Source organism: Puma concolor, chromosome E2 (assembly GCF_028749965.1).
Source record: "Puma concolor isolate L17-30 chromosome E2, mPumCon1.1.hap2, whole genome shotgun sequence".
Taxonomy (NCBI): domain Eukaryota; kingdom Metazoa; phylum Chordata; class Mammalia; order Carnivora; family Felidae; genus Puma; species Puma concolor.
The window spans coordinates 55,428,073-55,445,726 of NC_141681.1; the positions used below are offsets into that span (position 1 = coordinate 55,428,073).

The following is a 17,654-nucleotide window of genomic DNA, read 5'->3' on the forward strand; positions in this document are numbered from 1 at the left end:
CTCACTGTGCTCACCACTCCGGATTGAAACTATCTACCTCTGTGTTTCATTCATTCATTCATTCATTCATTCATTCCAGAGGTATTTATTGAGCACCTGATCCACGCCAGGGGCTGTTCTAGACGCTGTAGATGCAGCCATACACAAAATCGACAAAAGTCCCTGCCTTCGTGGAGGGCAGGCAAAATAAATTAGTAACATAACGTGGGTCAGGTGGAGGTGTGCCATGGAGGAGAGGGGGACTGTAATTTAAAATAGGGCAGGGGTGCCTCGGTTAAGCGTCCAACTCTTGATTTTAGATCAGGTCATGATCTCGTGGTTCGTGGGTTCAAGCCCTGCATGAACCCAGGGCTTGCGCTGACAGCACGGAGCCTGCTTGGGATTCTTTCTCTCCCTCTCTCTCTGCCCCTTCCCCTCTCTCTCTCTTTCTCTCTCTCAAAATAAACAAACTTAAAAAAATAAGATAAAGTACTGCAGTCAAGGAAGGACTTTCTGTGAAGATGTAATTTGAGTAAACCCCAGAGGAAGGGAGCCATGCATACAGCCAGGGGAAGAGTATTGCAGGCAGACGGAACAGGAAGTGCAAATGTCCTGAGGTAGGAGTGAGTGTGGTGTGCTCAAGGAACAGTCAGGAGGCCGACATGTATGGACCGGGTGAGCGGGGGTGTTGAGGGGTGGGAGAAGAGGTCGGCCAGGTTGTGGAAGGGCGATAATGGACGGGATCTATTAGTTTCAGATGTGTCCCTGGAGAGGATTCCTTTTACTACTCTGTACCCACTTATCCCGGTGTAGAGTTATTATAATTATTTGCTTTTTTGTTTATTGTCTGTCTCCCAGGGCAAGGAGCCTACCCAATTCCCATTCTACTCTTCTTCCTTGATAAGAAAACCCCAGGGGCGCCTGGGTGGCTCAGTCAGTTAAGCGTCCAACTTTGGCACAGTGCGTGGGTTCAAGCCCCACGTCGGGCTCTGTGCTGACAGCTCAGCGCCTGAAGCCTGCTTCAGATTCTCCCCTTCTCTCTCTGCCTGACCGCCCCCCCCACCCCGACTTGCGCTCTTTCTCTCTCAAAAGTAAGTAAAACATTAAAAAAATTTTTTTAAATCTCCCTTAGCACCTATTGAGACTATATTTCCCAGACTCCCTTGCAGCTGAGCGTGGCCATGGAACTGAGGCCTGCACAGATGCACGAGTGGAAGTGTTGCGTGTTTCTTTGGGGAGGTCTCTTCAGAGGTGACCCCAGAAGCAACAATGCGCCCTCTTTTGCCTTTCTGCCTTTCCGTTCTTCCTTGTTCCTGCCGCCTGGAAGGCTGGTGCCACCACCTGGTGCCACAGCTGGCCCGCCAGCCATCTTGGACCGTGAGGTGACCTCACGGTTGGCAAGAAAGCCAGGATGGTGCAGCAGAAAATGGGAAGGATCCTGGGTCTTCGTGACCATGGCGCCTGCCCCTGGGACTCCCTACTCCAGCCTCCGTCAATATCACAGAGACGGGACTTGCCTTGTCAGCCCCCGCTGTTCCGGGGTTTCTCTTACACGTAGCGGACCCCAATTCTGCCAAATCCACCCCCTGCCCCCAAATGTAAATTCTCTAATAGAAGTGGCCTGGATTGGCTTACTCCCGCATCCCCAGGGCTGAGCAGTGGGTCCAGCGTATACCGGGTGCTCAGTAAATGTGTGCAAAATGGTGGGGGGTGGGGGGGGGGTGGGGAGCACCCAGACAGAAAGGATGCAGGGACCACGGGGGGCAGAAGCAGTTCTGGACAGGACACTGAATACAGAGTCCAGGCTGGGGAGGGCGAGCCAGGGATAATGGGGAGGTGGGAAGGAAGGTGAGGGAAGCATCTGGCAGGAAGCATGGGAGTCGGGAGGGGTGGGGGGCAGAGTGACAAAAGGGGGTTCACAATGACAGGGGAGGGGTGCCTTTGTCTGAAGAGAGTGCAGAGTGAAGGGAGAGGCGCCAGATTGGCCCGCGAACAGAAGACACCTCTAAGTGGAAGAGGAGGGATCAAATAACGGGTTAGCTTGACACAAAACGGGTCAGCGTGGCAGAGGAGACGCCAGACTGATGGAGAAATCATAATAGGGTCTGAGGAGGCGGTTGGACTGACTGCCTGAGGGGCACACTGACTCAAGGTGGGACAGGCTGACCTCCAACGACGAACGCGGAGCGTCCCCTCCCGCGCAGCGGGGGCAGCCAATCAGAGTGCCCGGGTGCGCGTGACGTCACCGGCTGCGGGCAGACTCCTCCCCAGCGGCTCCGCCAGAGGTCCAGCCCTCCTCCTGTGCCACCTCGTGGGCCGGTGGTGGGTCTGGGGCCTCAAGGGCAGAGTGCGTGCCCAGGCTGGAGGCTGAAGATGGGCTGAGAAACGAGTGCCAGGGAGACAGCCCCTGAAAGGGGTGACGGGGGAGAGAGCGGAGGGAGAGACAGACGGAGAGACAGAGACAGGCAAAGGCAGACAGATGGGGAGAAAGAGACGGAGATGGGGATTCAGAGCCGGGGGTTGGGGGAGGGCAGGAGGGGAAATGAGACAGCGATGGCAAGAGAGAGCGCCCCAACAAAGCAGGAAGAGAGGCAGTCCTGAGAGGCCCTGAGACCGGGAGGGCCAGGCAGGCCCCAGGAGGCAAAGAGTCAGAGAATGGGACCAAAAGGGTACGGTCACAACAATCAGGGGGAAAACTGAGTCCAGAGGCTGAAACTGGCACCCAGACAGAGACTGGGCAGAAGGGGGGGACAGTAGTGGGATGACCCCTTGGAGTCAGTGACCAGGCAAGAGACAGAGCAGCTGAGATAGCCAAAGCCTCACAGAGGGGAGGACAGATGGATGGACAGCAGAACCCTAGGAGGAGACAGCCCAAGAGGCACCTCGACCGACCTACGGTGGACCTGCCTGGGGTCTGCACCCCCACTGTGGGCATCGGCAGGTCCCTCAGTACCGCCCCCTCCCCACCTTATTGGCCCACGTCTGGGCCCATCTGGGGGATGTCTCTGGAGCTCAGATGGTGAATTCTGTGAGGGCTGGGATCTTGTCTGGCCGCAACCACGGTTCACACGGGGAGGGGCTGGCATGCTGGCTGGCTGGCACTTGGTGGATACGCCACGCGTTTGTCGTATAAACGAAAACGGGACTCGCCCTCTCTGTATTTTGGAGACTCTGCACCTGAGATGCCGTTGTAGGATCTCTGGGGGGCACGTGCAAGGCTCACTGGTAAGTCGTTGTGGGGTCTCCAGTTTATTTTATGGCCTAAGAGGGCTCAGCGTCTATTGAGAGCCTGCTGTGCTAGGAGCTGATCTCATTCAATCCTCACAAAGACCCGCAAGATTGGCTTTAGCCCCACTGTGCGGAGCGGGAAACTGAGATGCAGAGAAATGGAGTAGTGTGGTCCAAGCAACACAGGAAGTCAGAGGAGGTCAGGATTGGAAGGCAGGTCTGCCTGGCTTGACTGCTTGTGTGCCTCTTCTGTGCTGACCTTCGGGGGAGGGATGGAGGCAACAAACGGAGCTGGTCTTGGCCAGACCCGTGACTGTATCCCCAATAGAAATCATGGATATTTCCATATCCCATCACATGGTTGCAGATTTCTTGAAATAGTGTTTATGCTCCTCATGACTTTTACGTTAGAGGAGTTAAGATCCATCACGAGGTCTTGGTGGCTAATGTGTTGACAAAAAGGCACCAATATTACTGTATCACAAGTTTTGCTTTTACTGTGTGCGTGTGTGCGTGTGCGTGTGTGTGTGTGTGTGTTTAAGTAAGCTCTAGGCCCAACGTGGGGCTTGAACTCATGACCCTGAGATCAAGAATTGCACGCTCGACTGACTGAGCCAGCCGGGCGCCCCACGAATTTTGCTTTTCAAAATATTTTGAGGGGCGCCCGGGTGGCTCAGTCGGTTAAGCGTCCAACTCTTGGTTTTGGCTCAGGTCATGATCTCACGGTTCGTGAGTTCAAGCCCCGCGCTGGGCTCTGCGCGGACAGTGCGGAGCCTGCTTGGGATCCTCTCTCTCTGTCCCTCCTTCTGCCCCTCTCCTGCCTCTCAAAATAAATAAACGAACTTAAAAAAAATATTTTGGTAACTGTAGTATCAGTGTAATTGGCTTCTTTTGTTTCCTTATGTATTTTATGTTTATAAGCATTATTCTGAGGACTATCCCAGCCTTCCAAGGGGGATCCATGGTCCCCCAAAAGCCAGAGAATCTGGTTTTAGAGTAAATAGCCCGTTGGCCACCGAGTGGTGGGTGCGGCCTATGGGAAGAGGGGTTCAGAGGTCAGGGTCAGAGGGCAGGGCCTGAGCACAGAAAAGTAGGAAGCGCTAAGAGAGAGGAAGGGTGGTGTGTGACCTTTGGAGGAGAGTCTGGAGGGTTGGAAGAGGCACCAGCAGGGCTGGTGGCCCCATGAAGGGGCCGGCCCAATGACAAGCCCACCAGCTGAGGGACCAGCAGTCCCTCCAGAAGAGTCAGGGTCATGGATCCAGTTGAAATACTGCCTCCCTCTCTGAGCCTCAGTTTCCCCTCTGGAAATGAGCTAATAACCGATCCTACAAATGAATGAGATAACCCATGTGAAATGTAGTGTCCAAAATATGATCAACGCCCACGACACTCTGTCACAGGGAAAAGCAGAGCGGAGACAGAGCTAATAATTAATATTTGAATAACCCCCACTTGTTGAGCACCTATTATCGTGTGCTGGGCCTCTGCCAGGGACTGCCATCCAGGACATCGTTTTGCCTTCCCTGAGACTCTTGGAGTGGGACAGAGATGGAGGAGAGAGCGTGAGGAGCAGGGGGTGAGGGAACAGGAAGCAAGATTTAGGAGGAGAATCAGGAAGAGGATGGGCAGGGAGGAAAGGAAGCCCCCAGAATGGGGAGAAAGGAGGGGACCCAGGAAGCGCAGTGCCCCTCCTGGATCGACGGTAAACACAGTGGGGCCAGGAATGGTTTGCAAGGAGCAGGACAGAGGTGCCAGGTTGGCGTGTGCACCCCCAGCCTCTTCACCACTACGCTCCCATCCCCCAGTGCAGGCAGCTTACCTCGGTGGCAAAGAAGCCTTTGGGCCGGTGTTTGCCCAGCGACGCAAGGCCACCAGGTCCAGGACTCTCGCTTGCGCTGATGGTCTGCTGAGCTGCCGCCAAAATTTCATCCAGTTTGTCTAAGGGGAGGCGGAAGAGGCAGTGCAATGAAGCTTGCTTTGGCCTCACCAGAGACGGAGCTGCCGGGAGCCCAGACAACGTTTTGTGTGGACCAGAAAAGGGCACCCATCCCCATGGACACAGTCTCCAGCCCAGAAGGCAGGGCCCAGCGGTGGGAAGAGGTGAGGGCAGCAAACAGGACAGTCGTCCTAGGAGGGAAGGTGGAGGGGTGGGGGTGGGGCAAGAGGAAGTTGAGGGAGAGGCTGCGGACAGAGGTGGGAGCTCATACTTGACGGCTGGGGCAGGGTTGGGGTGTGAGGTGATCGGCTCAGCTCGGAGGTGGCCAAAGGGTGCGCAGGCGGAAAGAGGGTCGGAATGGCTCCTGCACCCCAGGGGGCGTGGGGTCAGGGGTCCTGGGCAGCCCAAGGAGCCCGGGGTGGGCCATCTTACTGAGAGCCATCTGATACACGGTCCGCTTTTTCTCCATGCTGGGCACCGGCGGAGGCTGCTGCTCGTACTCTGTGGGCAAAGGGTGCGGATGAAGTCCAGGGGCGCCCCGAGGGACGGGGCGGAGCGGGCTCGGCCAGCGGGCGTGGCCAGCGGGTGCGACCAGCGGGCGTGCGCAAGCGCGAGTGGGGCAGTGAAGGGCCCGGGTCGGGGAGGGGCGAGTCCGCCGGCGGGATGGGGACGGGGGGGGGCCCCCCCGCCAGTCCTGTGCCCACTCACCACTCTTCTTCTTCCAGGGGGAGACTAGCCCGGGGGAGAGGCAGTAGAGGAGCCAAGAGTTAGGACTTCAGGGGGAGGCGAGGGGCCCCCTCTCTGGAACACCCTCCTCCCTCAGGGTAGGGGTGGTCAGCTGCCCGATCTGCCCCCTGTCAGGGGAAACGGGACCCCCCAGGTCCACTCGGCCCTGTCTGGGGAGGGGCTGGCCTTCCTTTCTGTCGGGGGAGGGTGGGGAAGCTGGTGGAGGAAGAGATAGAGAATGGGGGTGGGCGTGAGGTGGGGCAGGTGGAGAGAAGCCAGAAAGGAAATAGGGACCCGTAGGGAGGGACGTGCAGACCCAGAGAGAGACTCGACAGAGAAACAGATATAAGAGGACAGAGGAAAGTCGACTCTCAGACGCCCCTTCCCAGCGACACACACGCAGGCCACAGAGAGTCTGACCCATGGACTGGGGGACAGGTTGAGGACGAGGACCCCTGGTCACTAACAACACTAACAAACTCAAGGTCTGGTTCAGCCCCCCTTCTGCCCCTCTCCCTCCCCAGCGCCTGGACCCCAGCAGCCCCACAGGCTCACCCATCTCCTCCAGCTCTGAGGTCATGGACTTGGAACGAAGAGAGATGGCTGGGGGCGGGAGCCGCTTTGCCTGCTGGGGTGCTGGAAGGTGATGGCGGGGGCGAGGCATCAGTACCATGGACAGAAGGCCTGTGACCCCCTACCACCACCACCACTACAGTGCTACCAGAGACAGCTGCCACTGGCATGCTGAGCCCTCCCCACCTCAGTTTCTCCCCGGAAGGGTCACAAACAAGCAGCCCTGGGGAAGGGAAGGCCAGTGGTGGGGACCATTAAGCCATTAGGGCTTCTGAGGACCTTAGTCTGGTGGCAGTGGGGTGCCCAGGTCTGGCCACGCAAATGAGGAGGAGAAGCACCTTTCTTATGGACAGCCTCATCCATGTCCGGGTGCCTGGTGACCATCACCACCTTGACCATCAGCGTGTTGCCCCCTTGGCGGATCATGTTCACCACCTGTCGGTGGCCGACCTTCACCACATTCTGCCCGTTCACCTGTGGCACAGATGCCCCCAAACCACACAGAGTAGGTGAGGCGAGGGATGCTTTCAGCTTCAGAGTCCCCAGCTGAGTGACCTCCTGCTTTGCCCGCTTTACAGCACTGTTGGTCATTCCTCCCTCCCCTTGACCCTCCCCCCCCACCCCTTCCCCTTACAAGGCCCTAATTTTCCTGGCCCCAGGGTTAAGGGGCTGGGCTCACCCGATTCACCTCTCTCTCCCTCCTTGTCCCCCCCTTGCAATGTGTGTGTGTGTGTGTGTGTGTGTGTGTGTGTGTGTGCACGCGCGCGCACCGGGGGACAGCTCTGTTTTCTTTTGAGATGCTTCAGGGAGGCCTTCAGAAGGAACCCCTGGAGAAAGAGGAGGCTGGCTGGGGGGCAGGCTGGGGGGATGGGAGGCCTGGTGCAAAAAGAGTCTACATTTGGGCAGCCAGATGCTGGTGTGAATCAGGAGGGGCCTGGGGATTCGTCGCCAGGGTTCCCGGCGTGGGGGGAGGGGGAAGCAGTATCTGTGCAAGGTGTGCTGAGGCTGGCACTTGGGAAGGCCCCTGGGGCCGGGGGTCAGGACTCACCTCGATGAGGAAGTCTCCCATCCGCAGTCCAGCTCGCCATGCCACGCCACCCTCATCCACGGACTCCAGATACTGCAGCGCCGGGAAGGCCGGGGTGGGGGTGAACTCCTCGATGGGGGTCTGCGCTGCAGATGGGGAGGAGCCGGCGGGGTCGGAGGGGAGGGGGTGGAGAGGCCGAGCAGGGGATGGGGCTCAGACCCAAGTCACAGAGGCCTCATCGTAGCTGAAGGACCGGCACCCTGGGGTGGGGTGGTGGGTGGGCTGGGGTCCCTTCCCCTGTCCATCCCCCTGGGTCAGAGAGCCCTTCTCCCATCTCCTCCCCGGCCGGCACTCACCCTTGGCCCCCCGGAGCACGAACCCAAACCCCTCACTGTCCTTCTTCTGCAGCAAGACTGTCTTCTCCTTAATGATGTAATCGCTGGCAAGGGGGGTGGGGTGGGGGGGTGGGGGTGGAGAAGGGATTATGAGACACGGAGTCTGTGCTCCGTCAGCAACCCGGTGACCTGAGCCCCTGCTCCAGAACCATTCATCCCCCACCCCCCCCGCCCTCCGAGGATCTTCCTCACCCACTCCGCTAGTGTTTGCTTGCAGCAGCCCTGACAGGCCTCCCCCTCAGAGCCCGGGCTGCTTGCTCTCCCACTCAGCCTTTCCTCATTCATCCATCCAGGCCTCCATCCACCCATCCATTCAGCAAGCAGCTACCAAGCCCACTGTGTGCCCGCACAGCGTGAGGGACAGGGAGGTAAGCCGCCAGATCACCAGACAGCCCGCTTTGAGCTCCTGTTAGCCACTTCCTGTCGGTGACCTTGAGCCCAAGACTTTAACCTTTTGGGCCTCAGTTTCCTTGTCTACGATGTGAGGCAATAAAAGGCCCTACCAGACGAGGTCGCTGTGGGAGTTCAGTACCAAAATAGTTAAGAAGCACAGTGCCGGGCACATAGTAATCACGCTGGGTAGGATTCTTTCAATGCCTTTGGTCGAGTTACTAGGTCCAGAGGACACGTAGGTCCATGATACCCCTCCCAACTCCTTGACTATATATATCCTACAGTAACACCTCCCCAGGTACCCAAGCACGTTGTATCATCGCTTATTCAGCATGGTGCAATATGGTGGCTGCTACATGTATGTGGCTATTTATACGCAAAGTCATTAAAAATTAAGTTGAGAGGGGACCTGGGTGGTTCAGGAGGTTAAGCGTCTGACTCTTGATTTCGGCTCAGGTCACGATCTCACGGTCCGTGAGATCGAGCCCCCGCGTTAGGCTCCGCACTGACCGTGGAGCCTGCCTGGTATTCTCTCTCCCTCTCTGCCCCTACCCCCCTCTCGCGCCCTCCCTCTCTCCAAATAAATAAAAAAAACACTTAAACAAGTTTAAAAATAGATAAAGATCAAATAGGGAAATTCAGTTCCTCAGTCTCACTGGCCACGTTTCAAAGCGCCCAGTAGCCACATGTGGCCAGTGGTTACCATGCAGGACAGTGCAGATACAGAACATTTCTATCACTGGAGAAAGTTCTAGCGCACAACAGTGACTTCTCTGTTCCCTGGTATACCTCAAGTGCATCTCCTTCACGCGCTGGATAGATTCCAGTAAAATGCAAATGCAAACGACCCGTGAATACGCGGACAGTCCCCTACCGCCACCAAAGCCTGTCAGCACATTTAGGTAATGGTCACATACCCAGGAGAGCTCAATGAAACCCAAACATATTCCATGAATCTCAACCCCTGCCTGGGCTCGCTCAGATAACAGCCCCAAAGCCTTGGCATCACCACTGCGTGCCTCAAGATGACATATCCATTCCGTTCCAGGAACCCCAGTATACAGCGGAAATACCCAAGCACCCTGATCCAGCCCCACTCCCCTCGGCAGCCCCAGGAACACCCTCGGTCCGCCAGAACGCACGCCCCGCTGCACCCCGGGCGGCCTGTGGTCACGTCTGAGACCCGTCCAGCACAGACGCAGACCCCTCAGTATATCCCAATAAAATCCATCAGCCCTAACACACTCCAGCAATAAGCATGCTCCCCGCGCACTTTAATCAGCGACTCTCACGGATTCGGCAAAACAGCCCTCCACGAATACTCCAGTAGGTTTCGGTAACACCCCCACACATCCCAGTATGCTCCAATAATAACTCCCCCTCACTTGGATCTCAGTATATTCCCATAACCCGCCCCCTGAACACATCCCAGCACACGCCAATAATACCCACTGTGCTCCTACTGTATTTCGGCACCATCCCCCGCCACACCGGCAGCCCTGTGTGCTCTCATGACCCCACGACCTCCACGGTCGCTGTCACGTCCATACATCTGGACCACAGAGACCGCGTTCTGCACAGGCGTGTGCACACGCAGACACGCCTAGCAACCGCTCTCGCTCCAAGTTCACCACGGTCCATCGAACGCGCCACACCCTACCTATCAGGTCTTCTTGATCTTCTCTTCAAGCCACGGATAGGTCGCCCTTGTAGCAGGGTGGAAGGGGTGCGGGAAGAGCGGAGGGACGGGGTTTCGGAGGAGTGAGGGAGGAGAGGGGAAGAGAGGGGAGGCAGAAGGAAGGGGTCGAGGCCAAGGCCCACAGAAATTGGTTCAGAGGTCAGGGCTCCCTTGCTCCGGCCCGTGCACTCTGGGACGCCCACCGCCGTCCCTGCCCGACAAATTCCACGGAGCCCTTCTGCCCTTGCTACGTCCATATCCGCTCCGGATCTCCAGGCCCCCAGCAGCCACCAGTGTGCATCCTTCATCCCTCGCTGGCAGCCGTTTCTCCTTCCGTTCCCGCTACCAACCCCCTACATCTCCCACACCTCTCCCCTCCCCGGCCCCCAGCATCCCTCTTTTACCCCCACGTCATCCTCCCACCCCAGACATAAGCCTCCCTCCAACCCCCCAGCCCCCAGTGTGATTCAATAAAACTCCCATATCCATCATATCCCAGGAAGAAGCACTGGCCACGTGCAAGTCAGTATCTGAAACCCTTCACAGCTAAATAACTCAAGTGTCTCTCACAGCCAGCCTCTGAGGCAGGCATAAGTGCTATTTCCACTTTATGGACAAGGAAAGAGGGGCACAGAAAGGTCAAGTAACTTGCCTAAGGTCACGCGGTGAGTAATCTTCAAAAACACAGAAGGAAACACCTGGGTAAATGCAGGTATAACATCCCCCGCTCGACTGCACTCAAATACCTCCACACACATACATCGGCCCCAAATTGGCCATGAGCTTCCCCCCCACCCCGCCCCCATTCAGTGCCTGAAATGTATCCCAGGCTATGCCAGTAGCACGGCAGTGAGTGACATTCAGTGACCCATTGCTGAATGCCAGATGCCGTTGGGTGCATTTTACATTTATTTATTCACATTGCCTCACAACACCCCTGGGCGGGGGTGGCTGTTACTGTTCCCATTTTATCAACGAGGAAACTGAGGCACGGGGAAGTACATGCTCGAGACCACACCAGCTGCAAAAGGGTCAGAGCCAAGATCTGAATTCCTCACAGGCAACCCATACACCCCAGCGATGTCCAAACCCCCTCAGATCGTCACAACGCCACCTCTGTCCCTGCCTCTCAAGCGTCCCCATCCGGTATGTGCTCCTTTCTGTCCCCACTCCCGTGACTTTCTCACCCAGTCTCCGGCCACCGTGATGTCTCCCCCATGCCACCGCGTCCTCCTCCAGCCTTCCAACTGTCCCGTTGCCCCGACAGTTTCCCTCATCTCAATGTCCCCCATCCTCGGCTCCTGTGGGTGCCCCTTCACCCCTCTGCACCTCGCCCCCTGCTCCTCCACGCCATCTGAAAGCTCCACGTTGTCCCAGCCCCCCCCCCCCTCCCCATTAGCTCTCGCTTCTGTCAGCCCTCATCACACGCCACGGGGCCACCCCTCCACCTCCGACTTGGCCTCTGCACACCCACCAGCCCCTTCCCCAAAGGGTCCTCCGCAGACCTCCGGGACCTCCCTCCCCCTCCCTTGGCCTCGCCCTTCCCAGGTCTTCTCACGCCTCAGGAGGCAACCCCACCGTGTCCCCTACAGCACCCCAGGTCCCTCCCATACTCCCGAGTCCCCCGCATTCTCATCCGTGGAAGCCTCTTCCCACTTCTGCACCCTCAACTCACTTCCTCACACACCCTTCCGCCTCGTGGTACTTGCAGCTGCATTTCATTTATATTCCCTGCATCCTCTCCGTGCTCTCCGTGTGCCGCCTTGGATCCCCACCCCCAAGCCCTCCTCACAGATCCTGCCTTTCCCTCTTCACCCCGTTTCCCCACACACCCCACGCACCCTCTCTGCTCCAGCACCCCTGTTCCCCCCAACTTCAGGGTCCCCCACTCTCCCCTGTTCCATTCTCCTCGGCCACCCTCCGACGGAGACCCCCTGCCCCCACCCCTGCCCCGGTACTCGCTACCCACGCGACGCCCCATCCGCGCTCCTACTGCTGACTGACTACCTGCCCTGCAGGAGCACGCACAATGCTCCCCCCCCAGGCCATCCCTCGGCCACCCCAGAGTGGCCTCTGGAGCCCAGCGGCCAGCTCTTGTTCTCCGGATCCCACACACAGAGACCGCAGCGGCATCCACTCCCCCCACCCCCACCCCCACCCCAGAGGTGCCTCTCACACACCCAGGATCCCACAGCCCAGAGCTTGCTGCCGTACAAGGTACCCCCTCGGGTACTGGGCCCCTCCCCATGTCCTTGGCTCCAAGCGTCTCTCCATGGCCTGCACAGAGGCCCCCCGCGCGGGGAAGCAGCCCCTTCCCGTGCTGAGAAGTAGCACACACAAGCAGATGCAGCTCCCCGGTGCAGAAGCCCGGCCGGGGCTCACTCAGCACACCTGCCCCACACAGGCACAGACCCCCTGGAGGCAGGGAGAGGGGCACATGGGGACAGAGACACATGGAGAGTGTAGAAAAGGGGGGCCTGTGGGGGAGGGGACAGGCCTGGTATGAGAGGGGAGGTATTGGGAAACACAGCCGCAGTCCCTGGGACAGGCCCACTCCATCACACACACACACACACACACACACACACACACACAGTCCCCAGACAGCCTCTCTATCGCTCCAAATTGCACACAGAGACAGACACTGTCAAACAGGGACACACAGACGGACACAGCTGTGGTGGGGGGCTGGGAGCCCACCATCTCTCCATCTCTCTCTCCCACTCTCTCTTTCTCCCTCACACACACACATACACACACGCGTGCGCACACGGCTGCAGGCAGTCACACACGCACGCACATCGACACAGCCACACTGACACATGCACAGTCGCACAGTGACACGCAGCGGAAAAAGAGGAGGGGAGGGGAGGGGAGGCCGGGGGTGGGATGTGTGTGTGATGGGGGGGATGGCTGTGAATGGGAGAGAGGGGTATGAATGGGGGGACTTGCCAACTCTGCAAAGGGGTGTGGGGAGATGGGGATCAGAGGAATAGGGGCCTGGAATGTAGGTGCCTGAGGGGGAGCGCTCCACAGAATGGGGGCGGTGAGGGGGGCAGGAAGAGGTAGTGGGTTCGAAATCCCCGAGTGGGGTCCGTTTGGAGGGTCTGACGGGGGGCAAGGCTGTGGAGGAAGAGACAAGGGGGCCTGGAAGGGCCTGGAAGGGGGCTGAGGAATGTATGCGTGTGTGTGGTGGGGGGGGCTCGGGGAGAGAGGCCCAGGGACGGGGATGGGAGAAGGATTGAGAAGAGGGGTCCAGAACGGTTTATCACTGAGAGAAGGTGAGGGGAGAGGGGCTGGAAGAGGGGCAGCTTGGGGGGGGGGGGGCGGGGAGGAGTCCCAAGGCTGGGGGATTAGCGGCGGGGGGGAGGGTCGTCACAGCGGGCCGGGCCGGGGCCTCCCAGCCTGCCGCGGAGAAAAGGGGCGGCGCGCTCCGTTACCTGTAGATGTACCAGACGCTGCGCCGCCGGGGCCCCAGGGCCGGCCAGCTGGAGGAGAGCGCGGGGGGCGGCTGCGGCAGGGAGCCCCCACCGGGGCCGCCCCCGAGACCCCCGCCGCCGCCGACCGCAGACAAAGCCATCGCCGCCGCGGCCCCGGCCCCGGCCCCGGTCCCGGTCCCGGTGCCGGCCGCCCCCGCCGCCGCCGCCGCGTCCCCGTCCCCGCTCGGCCGAACCCCCGTGTCCGGGCCCCCAGGCCCCGCCTCATGCTGACCCGCGCCGGGAGGGGGGAGGGGGAGGGGGCGCGCACCCTCCCGCGGGAGGGAGGGCAGGGCCGGGGGCTCACATGCCGGGGGGCGCGGGGGCGCGGGGCGCGGGGTCGGGCCGCGGCGGGAGCGCGAGGACCGCGGACGGCGCCGGCTTCAGCACCGCGGACAGCTCCGGAGGCGGGCGCCGGGCGCGAGGCTTTAACCCCTTGGCGTCCTGCGCCGGGCGGCGGAGGGGGCCGGGCAGGGGGGGAGGGGGCCGGGAGGGGAACGCGGGGGCCCCCTTGGCGGGAGAAGGGGGAGGGGCGAGGCGCGGGGGGGGGAGGAGAAGGGGGAGGCACTTCCGGTCTGGGCCCCCCCCTTAACCCCCTCCCCCCTCCAGGGCCCTCCCGCGCAGGTGCAGAGCGAGGGAGAGCGGAGAGAGAGACGCACAACACCATACAAGATGCCTCGCAACCGCGTGCGGGGACGCGCGAACAGAGCCCCACTTCCCAGGCAGGGATACCACGGTGAGAGAGGCCCCAGGAGGGGACGCACAGCCCCCCCCCCCGCCCCCCATCGCAGACCGACGCATAATGCACCCAACACAGTGTGGAAGGGCCAGGAAGGGAAGGCTAGAAACACTGAGACTGGGCCCCAGAGCAGTGAGAGACACCCCTCCCCCAAAGAAGCTCAGGAGAGGGACATACACACACCAGAGCTCACTCAAGAGAGGAGAGACCGCAGACTCCCAAGGAGAGGAGAGAGGGTGGCACAGGCCAGGACCTTACAGTTCCAGCAGGGATGCAGGGCACACAACACAGGCAGGGCCACCTCAGACAGGGTCAGGGAGAGCAGCGGGGAGGCCGAAGGGGAAGAGCCTCAGACACACCACACAGAGCAGCACATGCCGGTGGGCACAAGGAGGAGAGGAGAAGAGGAGGGAATGAAGTTGACAGGACAGAGCTAGGGAAAGGAGAAGGAAGAAGCTGAGGGTAAGAGGGGCCACCCCCCCCCCATCCAGCTGGTAGAGCAAGCGACTCCCAGACCAAGGCCAAGGAGAGACCCAGAGAGACACTGTCAGAGACAGGAGGCAGAGGCTGATAGGGAGATTTGGGGTGGGGGGACCTCGATACTCACCCGGTGCCCAGAGCCAGAGACGTGCCAGGTGAACACACACAATGGTCAAGCGCCTCAGACACTCCGGGCGCAGGGTGGCACCCCAGCCCCACCCTCTCTCCCCATCTTGTCCCCCCCTTCCCCCCCTGCCCATCCCCACTGGCCAGAACACAGACACATAGGTTTGGACACATTTAATGGAAGGATGCTACAAACAAGGAGACCCTTCCCTGGATGGGGGGAGTGGTGGGGGAGGGTGTCATCTTTCAGACACCCAATTATGACCATCCCTCCCCCACAGTCTTGCCCTTCTGGAAGCCCAAGGCCTGGAATCCTCCCCTCTTCTGCCCTCCCCTCCCCCAATGCCCCAGGTCCTCAATTCCAGATCAATCGGACAGATGCAAATGCATGCACACGATTTTATGGGCTGACACGCACGCACAGTGACATGCAGAGAAGGAGACAGAGACGTGTGCAGAAACCCACCTGTCCATACAAGGTAAGCAGACACACCGACATCCCCGGAAACACTTGCCCTCGTTCTCAGACACACAGATTCAGGGAAACACAGATGTGCAGAGGCAGCCGCACGATTAGCCTCAATCGTGTGCCCGTAAATGAAAGCCACAAAGCACCCATCTACACAGACTGGGACAGATCCTCTCACCGTCATGGGCATGTATATACACAGGGCTATACGTCTAGGGGTCTCTCGAGCCACCCATGCACACAGACACGTGTCATGCGCACCTACAGAGACACATGGGCAAGAACACACTCGGAGAATCCGTACAAGGACGCTCGCCTGTGTAAGATGTTCACGCACAGGGAAACCAGCTCTGGTCGTGCACACACAAGTCCATACGTCCCCAGGCACCCCTTTCTTCCCATTCCTGACCCCGTGCCCCCCCCCTTCCCCTCCCCTCTCACCTCCCTGGGCCAATCCCATCCATCAAGCTTCTGAAGCAAGTCAGCCAGCAGCCAGGGAGGGGAAAGGTGTCAGTGTGCCCGTCTCTCCACCCCCACCCCTCCTGGCCCAGCTCTGCCCGCCCCCCTCCCCACGCCGGTGCGAGGCATGGGATGTACACACCTGTGCTGCACATAAAGATGGGGCACATGAAGGAGACAAAGGCCTCCAGCCAGCCACACACACGAGCTTCCCCATCCTCAGCTGTCCACCCCACTGGTCTCAGGCTACCCCAAAACTGGGCAGTCTCAGTGGCTGCCCAGGATGGTGTGGGACTGGGCTTGTGGTCTGAAGCTACCTCTGCCTTCTCCCACCTCTGGATCAAACTTTAGAGGGAGCAGGAAGGAGGCTTAGAGGTGGTGGAAATATTTAAAGGTGGAATATGAAGGGAGCTTGGGGTGAGGGGCACCCGAGGGTGTAGGACATTTACCTTGGGGCATCAAAGCTGTCGTAGGAGCCCACGGTATAATGCCGGAAGAGTCTCTTTGCCTTGTCACTGCGGCTTTCTGCAGGGGGACAAGGGACGACCTTGGACCCTCGCTCTGGAAACCATGAGCCCACCCCCGGGGGGTCCTGGCCCAAGCTGTCCCATCTACCTCCCAGTGCCCCACCCCCATCAGGAGGGGGAAAGGAAGGGACATGAGAACCCTAGGATGCATTGGGGACAACTGGCAAGTCCTCATTACCTTGCTTTCCCTCCTGGGAGCGGTTTGCCACCTCTTCCAGGCAGTCAGAGGGGAACCAGCCAACGCGACCTTTGACCTGGCCTTCCCAGAAGCCTCCTTCCCCGATGCTAAGCACTGGATGGGGAGCAGGGACACAGAAACATTTCCACGTTTCCATGTTGCCCCCCACCCCCAACGTACTCGATGCGCAGTCTTTCCACAGTGCCCGGCACCTAGCACAGGGCCTGGCCCAAGAGCATCCTTAAAAAATGTCCAAGGAAGGGATGAGGGAGTTGGCGGGGGGGAACCAAACCATATCGCTCCTGCTTTCTAGCTTCTGAATCCAATGGGGACATGAGGATGCACTGGAAAAAGGGCTGGGTCTGGTGACACGGTCCTCACGGGTTATGGACACATTCACAAAGAGCCCTCATCTCCCCTGGTAGCCAGGGACAGCTTGATTGTTCTGTAATTTTCCTAAACCCTCCTAGACTCCCTAAACCCTTTGACATTCTTATCAGTGCCCTCTGCCACCGGCCGCAGTCTCCTTGCCACTCAAACCTCTGTCATTTGCTCCCAGACCCTTCCCTCTGCCTCTCTTCCCTTCCCCTGGCTCCGGAAGGGAGGAGAGATCGGAATCCCCTCTTTCTCTCCGCCACCTGTACCTGACAGCCCTTTCCTGCCGGCCTCATCTCTTAGCCATAGAACACGTGTCCTGACTACCTGCTCGGCGTCTGGTGTGGCCGTGCCGGGTGCTGACATGCAAAGCTGGGCATCAGGGACAGCTAATGGTTATCGAATTCTCACTCGTGGCCAGAGCCCTAAGAAGGGACACTTTTACTATCCCCATTTTACCGATGGGGAATCTGAGGCTCGGGGGGCCCAGGTCACTTGCTCTGTCTCCACTCCGTCCCTTCACACACTTCCCTCACTCACTCCTTGCACCGACCTGGGGAGGCAACAACTGACTTCCCATTTTACAGACACGAACGCAGAAGAGCCCCCTGCCCAGAGATGGCGTAAGCCACGCTAGGATTTGGGCTGGGGCCATCTGATGCTTTCCCCCGGCTTAAACGCTGCCACCCTCGGGGCGGGGGGGGGGGGGGGATCTGGGGAAACCAAATCGAGGAGACACTCAAGGTCATGGAAGCGAGCGGGAGATGGGGTGACGAGGGGTCTGGGTTCTTGGCTAGCTCTCCAGTGACCGGCTGGGTGGTTGTGGAATCAATTGTTCGGTCACTGAACAAATATTTTATTTGGTGCTGGTCGTGAGTCAGGCCCCAGGC

General features: G+C 59.4%; 1 protein-coding gene across 1 annotated transcript in view; it reads right to left on the bottom strand.

The window, feature by feature from the left end:
• SHANK1 (SH3 and multiple ankyrin repeat domains 1) overlaps positions 1-17,654 on the bottom strand; it is a 44,680-nt gene that overhangs the window by 10,929 nt on the left and 16,097 nt on the right. Inside the window, 10 exon segments of the mRNA XM_086690546.1 lie at positions 5,027-5,145; positions 5,576-5,644; positions 5,852-5,875; positions 6,425-6,505; positions 6,781-6,916; positions 7,491-7,615; positions 7,826-7,908; positions 15,667-15,696; positions 16,134-16,209; positions 16,390-16,503. Of these exon segments, the coding sequence (XP_086546672.1) occupies positions 5,027-5,145; positions 5,576-5,644; positions 5,852-5,875; positions 6,425-6,505; positions 6,781-6,916; positions 7,491-7,615; positions 7,826-7,908; positions 15,667-15,696; positions 16,134-16,209; positions 16,390-16,503 (857 nt within the window).